We start from the raw sequence: 15,432 nt of genomic DNA, 5'->3' as shown, positions 1-15,432 counted from the left end.
TTGCCCTTGGACCTGATTGTAATAATGCAATTAAACTGCAGGGGCTACTCAGATACTTAGGACCTGCTTACCAGGAGAGGTTTTCTGGCAGGGAGTTAAGGAGGGTTAATAATACAAGGAATCATAGAATTATAGAACCATACAGTCACAGAATTCCTACAGTGTGGAAATAAGCCATTTGGCCCATTGAACATCCCACCCAGACCCAACACGCCCAAACCCTACCTCCCCATAACTCCACATTTCCCATGGCTAGTCTACCTAGCCTACACATTCCAAATCACTACAGGGCAGTTTAGCACGGCCAGTCTACCTAACCTGCACACCCTTGAATTGTGGGAGGAAACCTGAGCACACCTGAAGGAAACCCACAAAGAAATGGGGAGTCTGTGCAAACTCCACAGAATCATCCAAAGGCTGGAATAGTAGCCAGGTCCCCAGTGCTGTGAGGCAGCAATGTTAACCACTGTGCCACCATGTTGCCCTTTAGGAGGGGTGAATTGGAATGAAGGAGGGGGCTCCAGTCGTGAACAATTCAATTTCTGTAATTCTTCTCTCACCCTTATCCACATCCTCCCAGAACAACGGTATGGCTTCTCTTGTCCTTAATTTCCACCCCTCCAGTATCTGCATTCAAAGGATCATCCTCCTGCATTTACATCGTCTTTAGCAGGATACCACCATCAAACACATCTTCCCCTCCAACCCCCACTGTCAGAATCCCACAAGGATAGTTCCCTGTGCAACACACTGGTCCAATCCTCTATCACCCGTAATGCTTCCTCACCACCCCCTCCATGGCATCTTTACATGCATTCGCAAAAGGTGCAACACTTGCTTTTTTACCTCCTCCCTCCTCTAGTCTAAGGTATTCACACCCATCATTCGTACCTACTTCTCTGTATTCCTCTTCTCTACCACCACTAACAATCCCTTTGTCTTTAGTGGTGGGCTCCCTCATCATTTGTTCCACTTGATCCTCCTCTGTCTACAGCTTACAATCCATCATTTTCCAGCTACTTGCCGTTCTGAAGAAGAGTCATACCGGACTTGAAATGTTTCCCTCTCCACAGTTGTTGCCAGACCTGCTGGGTTTCTCTGAGATTTTCTGTTTTTATTTCAGATTTTTAGTATCCATGGTATTCTTGTCTTATGTGCATTCTTCAATATCTCCCCTCCCAACTCTACTGCTTTTAACCACTCCCACCCTCCTCCATAAACCACTCGGACATACTGCTCTCTCAAGTTTCCAATGCCACCTTACAACAACCACACCACTGTTCTAATGAATGCTTTTTGCATTCTGTACAGTGCAAATTAAACCTCTTTTATTTTTAATCCGCTCATGGGATGTGGGCATCTCTGGCTGGGCCAGCATTTATTGCCCAATCCTAATTGCCCATCTCAGTGGACAGTTAAGAGTCAACCACATTGCTGTGGGTCTGGAGTCACATGTAAGTCAGAAGAGGTCAGGATATCAGATTTCCTTCCCTAAAGGAACCAAATGGGTTTTTCCGACAATTGACAATAGATTCGCGGGCACCATTAGACTCTTAATTCAAATTCTACTATCTGGCAGGGTAGCATTTGAACCCAGGGCAGTGCATTGAATATAGGAGTTGGGAGGTCATGTTGCAGCTGTACAGGACATTGGTTAGGCCACTTTTGGAATACTGTGTTCAGTTCTGGTCTTCTTGCTACAGCAAAGATGTTGTGAAACTTGAAAGGGTTCAGAAAAGATTTACAAGGATGTTGCCAGGGTTTGAGGGTTTAAGCTATAGGGAGAGGCTGAATCGGCTGGGATTATTTTCCCTGGAGCGACAGAGGCTGAGGGGTGACCTTATAGAGGTTTATAAAAATCATAAGGGGCATGGAGAGGGTGAATAAAAAAGTCTTTTCCCCAGGATAGCAGAGTTCAAAACTAGAGTCGTTGTGCTGGTGTCGTGTGATTTTGACATTGTCCACCCCAGTCCAACACTGGCATCTCCACATCACTAGAGGGTATAGTTTTAAGGTGAGAGGGAAATAAATATTAAAAGAGACCTATGGGACAACATTTTCATGCAGAGGGTGGTGTATGTATGGAACGAGCTGGCAGAGAAAGTGGTGGGGACTTGTACAATTATAACATTTAAAAGGCATCTGGATGGGTATATGAATAAGAAGGCTTTAGAGGGATATGGGCCAAATGCTGGCAAATGGGACTAGATTAATTTAGGAGATCTGGTCAGCGTGGACAAGTTGGACTGAAAAGTCTGTTTCTGTGCTGTACAACACTATGACGCTATAATAACCAGAATAAGACTCTATACACAAAATTTATGCAGAAGCCCTTCAACCTTTGGTGATCGGAGAGTTTCTCTCATCAATCTGGCACCGATTTGAAATTGACCCTCTCAAGATGACAGGCCAGTGGTTGGCTCAGTGGCTCAGGCAGTCTCCTCTTGTAAAATCATACAATGGCTTCCTCCTGTGCTATAATCATTAAATCCACTGTTTTCATGCCAGCTGTCTGCCAGAGCAAACCAGATACAACATTGTTCATCTGAAAGCATATGGAACACAACTGTCCACAAATATATAGGCTATTCTAGCCCATTCTTGGGGTTTAAAGCTTCAAAAAGTGTTTTGGCCGTCCAAATTTTCTAGTTTACTATCAACACTTTAATGGGCTTTGCTTTTCATTCCTACAAATCAAGATTACAAATTCCACCCACTCTCCCCACCCAAAAACAAATGAAACTGGTTGAATAATCAATGTGCTTACTCATACAGTGAGTTCCGTCATTTGGAATGAATGACTCCATTTTGTTGGATGGTCTGTATCCTTCATTGCACGTACAGTAATAACTGCCATACGTATTATAACAAGTCGTATAGTTCCCACAGATCTTCAAAGACCCCATTTGGCATTCATTTTTATCTAAAAAGAACATATTAAGTTAAATTTAATCTGTCATTCCATAATCGAAAAACATACATAATAAGATCAACATATAAAGCGAACCAAACAATCAATTTTCTATTCTTCCATTTTTCTGACAAGCTCAGATAAGAATATAAGAACTCCTGAGTAGATAACATGTTCATATAAAATCTCCAACGGTAAGCTGGAGAAAATAAAACCTGAGATAATACTGTCATGTGACAGCAGATTAGACTCTGGGAATTCTGCGCCAAGCAACTCACCTCCTGACTCTGCAAAGGCTGTCCAACATCGACATGGATCAGTTGGGAGTGTAATGGAATAATCTCCCTTGCCTGGATGTGTGCAGTTCCAACAACACTCGAAACACTCAATACTATCCAAGGCAAAGAAGCCTGCTCAATTGGCAACCCATCTTCAACATTCAGTCTATCCACAACTAGGGCACAGTGGCAGCAGTATGCATCATCTGCAAGATGCACTCGAACAAGACAAGGTCAAAAATCAGGCATAGTGAGTGAGAGGGTACAAGACACAGAATTTATAAATTCTGTGTCTTGTACCCTGTCTCACACTACACCTGAGCAAGGGGCTAAACTCCAAGAGCTTGCGTTTTCAAATAATCCTGTTGGACTATAACCTGGTGTCGTGTGATTTTGACATTGTCCACCCCAATCCAACACCGGCATCTCCACGTCACAGGACAAGAATAACAAATACCACCACCTGCAAGTTTCCCGTCCAACCTACATAGCGCCCTGACCTGGAAATATATTGCTGTTCTGGAACTCCCTCCCTAACAGCACCCCTGACACCATACAGATTCTGTGGTTCAAGAAGGTTGCTCATCATCATCTCAAGGTGGGCAATAACTGATCACTCAGCCAGCAACACCCATACATAAGAACATAAGAATTAGGAGCAGGAGTAGGCCATCTGGCCCCTCAAGCCTGCCCCGCCATTTAAAAAGATCATGGCTGATCTTTTTGAGACTCAGCTCCACTTACCCGCCCACTCACCATAACCCTTAATTCCTTTACTGTTCAAAAATTTATCCAGCCTTGCCTTAAAAACACAACACAAATGAATTTTAAAACCCTCACAGCAATGCAGAGTTCAATCCGCAGTGCCCTGATCAGAATGCCTCTGCCTGGTGCTAGCCCCAAGAAGCAAACATTCATGTCCAGTAAAGAAATCATATTCCTAAATTTCAAGAAACAGAGTCTAACCAATGTGGACATTTTGAAAATGACTTGGAAGAAGTGGACATTATTTTCCATCAAAATGGTTGTCAAATTGTCAGTTAAGAATCTGCATCCCTCTCCCGCCTCCCCTGACCACCACCACCTTCTTGTGTAAGCAAAGGATTACCTCATGTCTCAAAATGCTTTTGGAAAATTCTTAAAATACACATGGCTGTGGGTGGTGTGCTTTCCCTTGATTAGACTTATTGGAGGCAAAACCACTTGTGGAATGTCCGGAGACAAAAATGCTTCAGATGCTGGAATCCAAGGGAGACAAACAGGAGGCTGGAAGAACACAGCAAACCAGGCAGCATCTGGAGAAAAGGAGCAGTCAACATTTTGGGTATTACCCTTCTTCAGGTCTGGATATAGCAGTAGGGGAGAGCTGCAGATAAAAAGAGGGGTGCAGAGGTGGAAGCATAACAGTGGTGATGGGTGGACACTGGTGGTAGGTATGACCTTGGTTGGTCACTGGAATTTCCAGTCCCATTGTCAGTGTATTTACCAAAACACAAAATCAGTAGTCTGCACCTGTCCCCTCTACTCACCACACCCCCACCCCCACTCAGAGGCAGTGCCTGGTCCTTGATCTCTAACAAAGAGATAAGAAATCAGTTTATCACAAACTGATGTGATCAGCCACCTTCATCCCCTGATTACGTATTGGTTTCTAACTTGGATTCATTTGTTGGGCAATATAACTATTGGTCATATGGTCACATGATAGAAAAACTGACTTCAGGTAATGAATCCCGATGCTCCAAGAAGCGGTGGAAGATAAGCCAGTCTTACACAAGAGGGTCCATTGCTCCATAATAACTAATCAACCCAGGCACAGTCAGACGGAATTAGTTTCTTTCACCTGCAAAGATTTGTCTCCATCTTGACCTATAAATATATGAATAAGTGTGGTTGTTGCATTTCCATTCCAGATATTGATTGAATAAATGTTAATCTTTACTTCTGACTTAAATGATCTGGAGACCCTGTCTCGTGTCTATTAACAAAAGTCACAACACCCAAAGGGGAACTGTAGAAACATTCCATCAAAAACAAATATACATCAAATTGTGAACAACTAAGATGTGAGGGAACAGGCGAAACCTTCTCCACGTTTGTAGATGGCACTAAGCTGAGTGCGAGGGTGAACTGTGAGGAGGAAGCAGGGATACTTGTTGAGTGAGTGAGCAAATGCATGGCAGAATATGTATAATGTGGAAAAAATATAAGGTTGTCCAGTTTGGTAACAAAAACAAGGCGGCAAATTATTATCTGAGTGGCGATTGAATGGGAAAGGGTGAAGTGCAACAAGATCTGGGTGTCCTTGTGCACCAATCGCTGAAAGTAACCATGCAAGTACAGCAGACAGTGAAGACAGCAAATGGTACATTGGCCTTCATACCGAAAGTATTCAAGTACAGGAACAGGGATGTCTTGCTGCAGTTGCACAGAGCCTGGATGAGACCTCACCTGGAGTATTATGGGCAGTTTTGATCTCCTTATCGGAGGAAGGATGTTCTGCCTATGAATGGGTGCAAAATAAGTTTAGCAAACTGATTCCTGGTGTGACAGGATTAATGTATGTAGAGAGACTAGATCACTTAGGGCTATATTCGCTGGAGTTTAGAACAACAAGTGGGAGTGGGGTTGAAGTTTCACAGAAAACCATAAAATTCTAAGAGGATTAGGAATACATAAACCCGGTAACAATGTTTCTGATGACCTGGGAGTCCAGAACCAGGGGTCACAGTCTAAGGATACCGGGTAGATCATTTAGGACTAAGGTAAGGAGAAAAGTCTTCACCCAGAGAATGACAAGCCTGTGGAATTCTCTGCCACAGAAAGCGGTCGAGATCAAAACATTGACTGGCTTCAAAAAAGGAGATAGATATAGTTGTTATGGCTAAAGAGATCAAACAGTCTGTGGAGAAAGTGGGAACAGGATACTGAGTTGGATGGTTAGCCATGATCAATGAAGCAGCAGGCTTGAAGGGCCAAATGGCCTATTCCTGTTCCCATTTTCAAAATTTCTATGTTTGTGTTACCCTGACACCACCTCTCCCTATCCATAACAGCAACATTCACATGAAAATGGTGGACAAACCAAGAATTTTGTCTGATCCTCCCAATCAACCATTGGAAGTTTAGATGTTACAAAATCATTACCACTAATGGTTAAGTGCTGCCACCAATGCTCCTTTATAGATATTGTGACAACATAGGGAAAGACAGGAATATCAAATCAACATTCCTATCTCAACACTGTAAAGTTAAAACCTTCAAAGACCCTCAAAATAAAGGTTCCTAACCAGAATAACCAATCCCAGGGTCTGTGAATAATCAATTCTAGAATTTGAAGTTTAATCAAAAGACTTGGCAATTTATTAATGATACAGTAACTTTAACAGAGCAAAATTCAACAAAGTAATCTATTTGATGACTACGATGTCAACCTCACAGCCTTTGTTTTCAGCCCCATTCATACAAAAGACAGACAAACATAGTTAAGGGATAAGTAAAAGCAAATACCAAACTGGCCATGTTATTTAAGCAGGTTTCACAATGCATTGTTCTACCTGCATATGTGATTGTTTCTTGGTCGATTCATGAAGATGTCAATCAGGGTCACGTTTCAGTTCACTTTGAGGAAGTCAGTGATACTTAGAAGTTAGTTACCATTCTCTGAACTTCCAATAGCTGATAATGGGATGGTAGGCATGAAGCTTTCAAACCTTCATGCTGTAACATCAATAACCAAACTCCTCCCAGAGTCCAAAAACCAGTTCAAACTCTGGCCCCACCCTCAGTCTGACCATCATCTTCCCCTCCAAATTTGATGGCACTAATTTCCCAGCACTGACCTCGATAATGGCCAAACTTCTGCTATCTGATTAAACATACTGCTCCCCCGGTACCGAAGAGTCTATAGAATCCTCTTGATCAAGAATCAACGGGCAATTAACTTTCAGGCCTAGTCTCACAAACAAACACCAGCTTGTTTGTTCCTTTTTTTTTGTTTTTAAACACAATCTTCAGCTCACAGTTGTCAGTTCACATCTCCAAACCAAAATTGATAACAGAATAAAACAAAAATAATGAAAAATCAGTGAGGGTTCCAACAATATTTTAATCATCCTGTTCAGACATGTTATGCCCCACACTCCGGAGCAGATGGGACTTGAATCCAGGTCCCTTGGCCCAGAGGTAGAGACACTACCAACTTTCTAAATGAGCCCTAAAAGAAGAGTTAATGTTACAGGTAGACCATCAGTTCATTTTCTACCATCCAGAGCTGCAACCTGACCAAACCAATACTGGATCCAAAGTCCTGTCTGGGGAGAGGATGGAGATGAATCATTGGTGAGTCTTAACAAGAGGAGGCATTTGTCTGGAAGAGAAATATAGTCTATCGCATGATAACTATACACACAATGTATTCTCTACTTATAATTAAACATTATGATGAAGACGATCAAGAGCCAAGGATCATTCACCTTTGAGACCTCAAGCTAGGCTCCAGATTCTCCACTCAAGATTGTATGACATCAGACTAGGTGAAACTTATTGCATTTGCCAATGTTAATCTTTTCAGAACTGTTACCAGATTTAACAAAGACAAGTGGAAATTCCTGATTCAGGTGGAGATGGGGTTCTTAATCTTGAATCCATTTGGAGGATCACTTAGGGAATTCCCAGTGAAGAAAATACAGGAGAAAACATGGCAGCATGTTTCATTTTGGATTGATCCAGAAACCAGCCTGTAAAGACACAGTGGACTTACCGGCCTCCACTTATGCAGCAAAGATATTGCCATTTCAAATAACTTACAGAAGAAACAATAAAAAATACTGACAAACAAACATGAAATCTGTCTTATTTTTCTCCCTTCCTCAAAAAATTGAAGTAGAACCATCACATCTGAATTTATGGCATAATTCAAAATGCAAAGCTATTTCCAAGGACACGCACAAAGGATTTGCAATCTATAACACTTGCCAACAAAAAATTGCCCAAAACCCTTCACAAAAATGAAGCACTTTTTGAAGTATAGTTACTGCTGTAATGTAGGAAACAACAGCAGGATCCCATGCAGCAATGTGATAAAACAAAATCCATCTGTTTTCACTTGAACAAGGGATAAATTATGTGCAGGAAGTTCATGCTAACTCCTCGACTCTTCTTCAAAATGGTGCCATGGGATCGTTTACACCCCAGGGGATAGATGTGATCTTGATTTTTAACCCCGCATCTCTGACAATGTAGCAACAGTTTTGTAAAGCACAATCAGCCTAGATATTATTTTGTTATACATATTATACTGCCATAACTCTGAGGGGGGCTTGAACTCTGCCTCAGAGCACTACCCAATAAACCAAAGTGGACATTCAAGACAATGTAATGTTAGTGAGATCATGGGATAGGGCTTCAGTGCTGTTGTTAGCTTCAGTATTCATTATCCAATCTTGATCTTAATGGACTAATATCTGTCCATTAGACATGGGATGTGGTGACACCAAATTTCTACTATAGGAGCCATCTTTCACTTTTGAGTGTTAACTGCCCTCTGGGATGGGCAATTAGTGCTAGCCTAGCCTGCAACACCCTCATCCCATGAACGAATAAAGGAAATCTAGGCAATTTAAGCACTTATGGCAGATATGCAGTAACTTGTCCACAGATAAACAAACATTTATCATGTAAAGATTGCTAAACTGAGTGATGATCACTGAATATTGTCACTAATCTATCGCAACCTTGGCCACTACTAGACCGTAATTTTTGACTAAAGATTTAACAGAGCGTTTATAGCTTCAAGCTTCTGTCAAGCACCAACCTTAAAGTAGATTCTTTACCAAATGTCTTACCTGTGCAGAAACTCCTTCCATTTCCATAAAATCCATAGTTACAGGTGCAGGTTTTCAGTCCATCCTTTGTTGTGCATGAAGCATTAATGTGACAGGTGGAACAAACATCCAGATTCGGGTTTGGTACTGTAGCTGTTGCACAGAAAGATAAAACAGCCACTCAACACTGAACCGAACTGGACTGGACACCTCACCCTGACCTCGACCCCATTTGGTCCTTTTAACTTCTCACCACCTCCTGACCTCTTATGAGTCTGCTTCCATTATTACTTTTTTTTTTGAGGACTTGTGTTTAAAGATATTATGAGAACGAGTTCGTTTGAAAGACTACGATGCCGGAAATTAAAACATTATAGGAAGGACACTTGGATTTTTTTGTTAGGAACACTTACTGGAAGAGAGATAATGAAACAAGTCAACAGCAGGAACTTAACAGACTATGGAATTGGACGGACTTAGTCATAGAGTCATAGTCATGCAGCACAGAAACAGCCCCAACCTGTTCATGCCGACCTTTTATTTTGCATAAACTTGTTTACAGGGAAGTCAAATGTCTAAGTTTACAACTGTCAGGAGTTTTGCATTCTTGGATATGTTTTTGAAAAGACATTGGGGTATAGCTTGCTCAGAAAGAAGCTGCCAAACATGTTCTTTCACATCATTTTGAGAAAACTCTTGAGAGTCCAGTGTGTGACTTGTGAAGATGATGCAGCTACTCTCCTGAGAAGTCTCTGGAAGAGTTCCTTTTGACATCTCCTGAACAAAAGGCTTCCAAAAAGATCCTAATAACAACTACATGTGTTTGTTGACACTCATCTCCATGTACCATGACATCAGACCAAAAGCCATCTGGAATATTACATGTCTTTTCCTTAACAATTACTTTAACCAAAATATATATTTTAAAGTTGATCGCTGCAAAGGCTAATTCTTTAATTTTCTTTAACTGGTGTATATGTGTATGTATGATAGCTGATTTAGAAAGGTTAAAATTTATATTTTCATATAATAAACTCCGTAAAAATAACTTTTACCCCTTTGTAGAATAAGTTGCCTTTATAATAAATCAGTTACTTAAAGTAACTTAGTTGATGGACATTTCGAGAATTCTGAAACTAATATAGAAAAAGTATATAATTGGTCATGTTGCTGACTGGGTAAAATGCTAATGTGTTACCGCAGTGAAATGCAGTGAAGTAATGGAACTATAGAGAGACATTGCACTCAGTCATAACTCTCTCCCACAGCCTGTTCACCATCGACAAGGCACAAGTCAAGAGTGTGATGGAATCTCAACACCATCCAGTACAAGTCAGCCCACTTGATCAGCACCCCATCTAACACCTTCAACATCTCCTCCCTCCACCACTGACACAGAGTAGCAGCTGTGTGTGCCATCCATAAGATGTTTTACGGCAATTCACCAAGATTCCTTTGACAGTACCTTCCAAACCTGTGACATTTGCCATCTAGAAGGACAAGGATAGCAGATGCATGGGAGCATCCTCACCTGCAAGTTCCCCTCCAAGCCACAGATCATGGAACGATATCACTATTTCTTCACTGTCACTGAGTCAAAATCCTGCAACTCTATCTCTAAGAGCACTCTGTTGGGTGTAACTACACCAAACGAACTGCTCATCACTACTCTCTCAAGCACAATTAGGAACAGGCAGTAAGTGTCTAGCCAGTGAGACCTGCAATCTGTGAATGAGTAACGTTAAGGATATATGAAGGTAATACCCCTAGCTGCTCTACAATTCTGCTTCACCAAAATACCCCCTTTTGTCCATGAGGCCAATTTTCAATTTTGGATGACATGCATAAGCCCAGCCTCACATTCCATTTGACAACAGCAAAGAGCTGACGTATTCCACTTGTCTGCTTAAAATCCTCTTTCAGGACTGCTGGTTAGTCAGTGCACACCTTGTTCCAATATAGGCAGAGCTTGTGAGCTATCACAGGAGCAAACCAGGTCATCCATCTTCCAACCAAAGAGAGCTGGATATGGAGCAATAACATGGTGGAAACCTGGTCCCTGTAAGCGTGAGACTTTACACATTACATGAATGCAGTCAGGTGAAAAGAATGTAAACCAAGAAATATTGTGGGCACAGACTGAACTGACTCTTCTGCTCAGCACCTACAAAACATGCTAGCTCTACCACAGTAAACTAGATAAATATCCTCAAGCCTGATGTTCAAACACACTTCACCTGAACACATCTGGATTGGATTCTCTGTCCAATTAGGATTTCAAGGTGTGCTGCCTGGTTAAAGAAGGCTTTATAAGGAGGAAGGGGCTGGGGTGAGGAAATGGAGGACTTTCGGGAGGTAACTCCAGACAGTATGACATTGTCATGGAAGGCAGGTTTATACAATGGCACATTATACAAGTAGAGTGTAGAAGACAAAAGGGGTGGAGGAGCAGGGAAGAGATGAGGAAGGATTGCAATGGCCTAGTGGCATTATCACTAGACTACCAATCCAAAGGCCCAGATAAGATTCTAGGGACCCAGGTTCAAATCCCTTCCATGGAAGATGGTGGAATTTGAATTCAATAAAAATCTGGAATTAGGAGTCTAATAAAGACCATGAATCCAGTGCTGTTTGGTTCATGTATGTCCTTTAGGGAAGGAAACAACTGCCATCCTTACCTGGCCTACATGTGACTCTAGACCTACAGTAATGTGGTTGACTTTTAACTGCCCCCTGGGCAATTAGAGAGGGGCAACAAACGCTGGCCTAGCCAGCAATGCTCTCACCTCATGAATGAACAAAAAGAGACAGCCATAGGGGGCAGGGACACTAGCAAGACGGTCAGGGACAGTAATTAGTGGGACAGGGTAAGTACTGAATGGGGTATCGGAGGTAGCAGGGGCAAGGAAAGTACTGTTTGGGGGAGTGGAGATAGAGGGGGCAGGAAGAATAGTGTGAGTGCGTGAGGTCTTGTGAAAAGGTAAGAAGGCAGAAAGGAATCAAAGACAGCAAGAGGGGTTGGGAGGGTAGACAGAAAGAGGATATGGACAATAGTGAGAGGAGGCAAAGAGGCAATTGAGTTGGGAGGTAGAGAGATTTAGAAAGGGAGAATGGCAAAGGATTCAAGGAGAGAGAAAGAGTTGGGAGGATAGAAAGAGCAGCAGAGATATACAGACAGAGATATTGGTCCTCTAGACAGTGAGAATGGAGAGGTAGTAATTGATAATAAAGGAAATGATGGATGAAATGAACAAATATTTTGCTTCTGCCTTCAGCACTGAGGCGGCAAAAATGTTAGAGTTAAATTTAAGTTTTACAGTCACGTGTAATCAAGTACAGGATACAGGAGTACGGTGAAAAGTGTACAATGTCGCTATTCATGGCACCATCTTAGATGCAAGGTACCTAGGAACAAAATCTTAAGTAAAAGAAAAAAAATAAAGAAACAAGTTAAAGTTCAACATTACAGTTCTGTCAGTATAAAGTAGTAAATAAGAAAAAAAGTGTTAAAAGTTCCAAATTACAGTCCTTCTTTAGCTACGGGCCTGCAGTCGCTCCATGCTGGGCCCTCTCCACAAGGGCTCGATCTCTCCCCTGTACCACCACACTACCATCTCGCCATCCTCTATCTCCCACGCTGGGCTCAGGAGCCCAGTCAGAATTGTAAATCAGGAGGTAGAAAGGAGAGAGGAACTCAAAAAACTTACAATCATGAGGGAAATTGTACTGAGCAAACTGATGGAGCTGCAGGCTGACATGAGTCCAGGTGGATTTCATCCTCGGGTCTACTAGAGATTTCTCTAGGGAGGTGGTAGATCCATTGGTGTTAATTTATCAAAATTCCCTACAGCCAGATAAGATCCCATCTGATTGGAAAGTAGCAAATGTCATCCCTCTATTTGAGAAGGGAGGGAGGCACAAAACAGGAAATTTATAGGGCAACTAGTTTGTCTGTCAACTGGCATGGAGTAGATGTTGAAATCAAATCAGTTGAGATTATAGCTGTACAAGATAATGGGAAGAGTCAACATGGCTTTGTGAAAGAAAACCTTGTGATTCAAGTTCTCTGGAGGAGTAACATACGCTGTAGATAAAGGGGAACCTTTAGATAAACTATACTTCCATTTCCAGAGTGTATTTGATAAGGTGCCACATAAAAGGTTATTGAGTAAAATAAAAGCTGGTGGTGGAGAGGGTAACACATTAGTGTGTGCAGAAGATGGGCTGGCTGGCAGAAAACAGAGTATGCATCAATGGGTCTTTGCTTGGTGGGTGTCCATGCCTGGACCTCACCTTTTTACAAGTGACATCAATGACTTGGATGACTTAGGGGGCAAAGACATTGTAACTAAATTCACAGATAACACCAAGATAGGTGAGAAAGTATGTTATGAAGAAGACATAAAGAAACTGAAGACAGATACAGATTCAGCGAGTCGGCAAAAATCTGGCAGATGGCGTTTAATATGGGACCATGTGAAGTTGTTCTCTATGGCAGGAAAATAAAGAATATTAAACAGAGAATGACTGCAGAATTCTGAATGCAGAGGGATTTAGGTGTTCTGGTGCTCTAATCATAGAGGTTAGTATCTAGATGTTCAAGAAGGTGAATGGGATAACTTTATTATGAGAAAAATTAAATGCCAAAGTAAAGATGCTATGCTTCTGTGATGTAGGGCAATGTAGAGACAACATCTCCTACACCGTGCAAGTTTAACCATGAACTGATTGAATGGCAGAGCAGACTTGGGGGGTTGAATAGTCTACTTCTGCTCCTATTTCATACGTTTGTATCTAACGTCTACTTAATTTAATCTTTGCTATTCATCTCAGCTGGTGATGACTTACATAATAGAAGCTTCTCCTAAATTTCTGACTGGTAATTATAGTGACTTCCTTGATTTAGTAATTTCCAGATTTGATCTTCTGCGACAAGAGGAAACTAATTGGAAATGTTCTCTATATCTGCCCTTTTCAATCCATTCATAACTTTAAAGAGTTCCATCACCCACCAAACTGGTCTTGAACGACCAAGTCATAAATTAATATTGGTTCTTTTAAACTAAAACTGCCTGTCTTATAAACCCACGTGAAAAATTTAATCCATTTTCTGTAAACTTAATTTCAAGGTTTGACCTTTTTTCACTCTGCCTCAAGATTATAGCACATTTCTGAAATTTAAGTTTACTTGAAGGTTTTAACTGATCAAATATAAGCTCTTCTGCTTCATCAGAACTCACGTGGTATCAGCACAAACAGTTATTTCAGAGTTTGGACTCATGGTGTTATGTTGAAGACAATTTTGAGATAATCAGCCCACAATTACCACGATGGTAACTATCTCCAAGCGACAGCAAAGACAAACTGGGGCTCCTAGAGGTATAAAGGCTCACAAAACCCATTACTCGTTATTAAAACCAAAATAATTCATAGTCATTAATCATTAAAAGCAAATATCTCAACATTACATTTTCAAAATGACACCTGTAGAGCTCCTGCATTCAAATATGCAACTTTCCCTTTATTTACATGACTTTTATGCTTTGAGATATGTATATTGTTGTAGAATTACTTAGGCAAACTTAATCTCCTACCACACAATAAAAAAAAAAATACCCTTGCGCATTGGTCAATAATTCTTTGGCAGGAAGGTACAAATAAATTCCAATTAAAATTAATAGAAGTAGCACTCACCATGCAGGCAGAGGAAGCCAGTGTACAAGACCCCTGTGTACACACTTAGGACACAGGTAATGCGGCTCCAACCCAGGGTTAGTCCCATCCACATGACCAGCTCAAACACTAAGTTTAACCAGGAGGGGTTTTGCTTCTCCTTATATCCCAAGCAGGATCTGTTCTTGTCAGTGCTTCCTGCCCCCACAGCAATCTGGTTATGTCTGATAACTATGGCCTTAGTAGATTAGAAAGTCGTTTCTTAGTATGTTTAATTTTTATATAGATGTCTATTTCTACCTTGACAGAAATAACTTATCGGGTGTCACGGGCGAAGTTATTTTTACTAACTTTTGGGTATTTTTTGCAAAGTCATTTCTATTTCACTGTTATTCCTGTTATTATATTTAGCCAATGTTGCATTGGAATGAGAGATTCTAACCAATGCCTACTTATACAATATCAATTAATTTTAACTTATTGGAGCATTCATTTACTCAAATGTCATCATATTATTTTATTTATATTCTATTCAGAGAATTGCTAGCATAGTAATCTTGGGCTTCACAAATAGAGGTAGAGTACAACAGCTGGGAGTTTATGCTAAACATTTATAAAATTCGGGTCACTCAAGCATATGAGATCTTGAGAGGATGCAGCAGATTTCCCAGAATGATTTGAAGTTTAGCTACAAGGTTGCTTTCTTTGAAGTAAAAGGAGATTGTGAGGAGAATTGACGGAGGAG

At 41.1% G+C, this 15,432-nt stretch overlaps 1 protein-coding gene across 2 annotated transcripts in view; it reads right to left on the bottom strand.

The window, feature by feature from the left end:
* Positions 1 to 14,918, bottom strand: part of LOC109910763 (sushi, von Willebrand factor type A, EGF and pentraxin domain-containing protein 1-like) — a 46,457-nt gene extending 31,539 nt beyond the window's left edge. Inside the window, exons 1-3 of one of the 2 annotated variants that reach the window (XM_048595150.1) lie at positions 14,709 to 14,918; positions 9,036 to 9,167; positions 2,768 to 2,923 (exon numbers count right to left, since the gene is read on the bottom strand). In XM_048595150.1, coding sequence (XP_048451107.1) covers positions 2,768 to 2,923; positions 9,036 to 9,167; positions 14,709 to 14,802 — 382 coding nt within the window. In that variant the 5' untranslated portion in view covers positions 14,803 to 14,918. The remainder of the gene's footprint in view (positions 1 to 2,767; positions 2,924 to 9,035; positions 9,168 to 14,708) is intronic. The other variant, XM_048595151.1, reaches the window with a different exon arrangement.
* Positions 14,919 to 15,432: the final 514 nt, after the last annotated feature.

Source organism: Rhincodon typus, chromosome 3, assembly GCF_021869965.1.
Source record: "Rhincodon typus isolate 14 chromosome 3, sRhiTyp1.1, whole genome shotgun sequence".
Classification (NCBI taxonomy): Eukaryota; Metazoa; Chordata; class Chondrichthyes; order Orectolobiformes; family Rhincodontidae; genus Rhincodon; species Rhincodon typus.
Note: the sequence above shows the minus strand (reverse complement) of the source record. Positions and strands in the feature narration are given on the sequence as shown.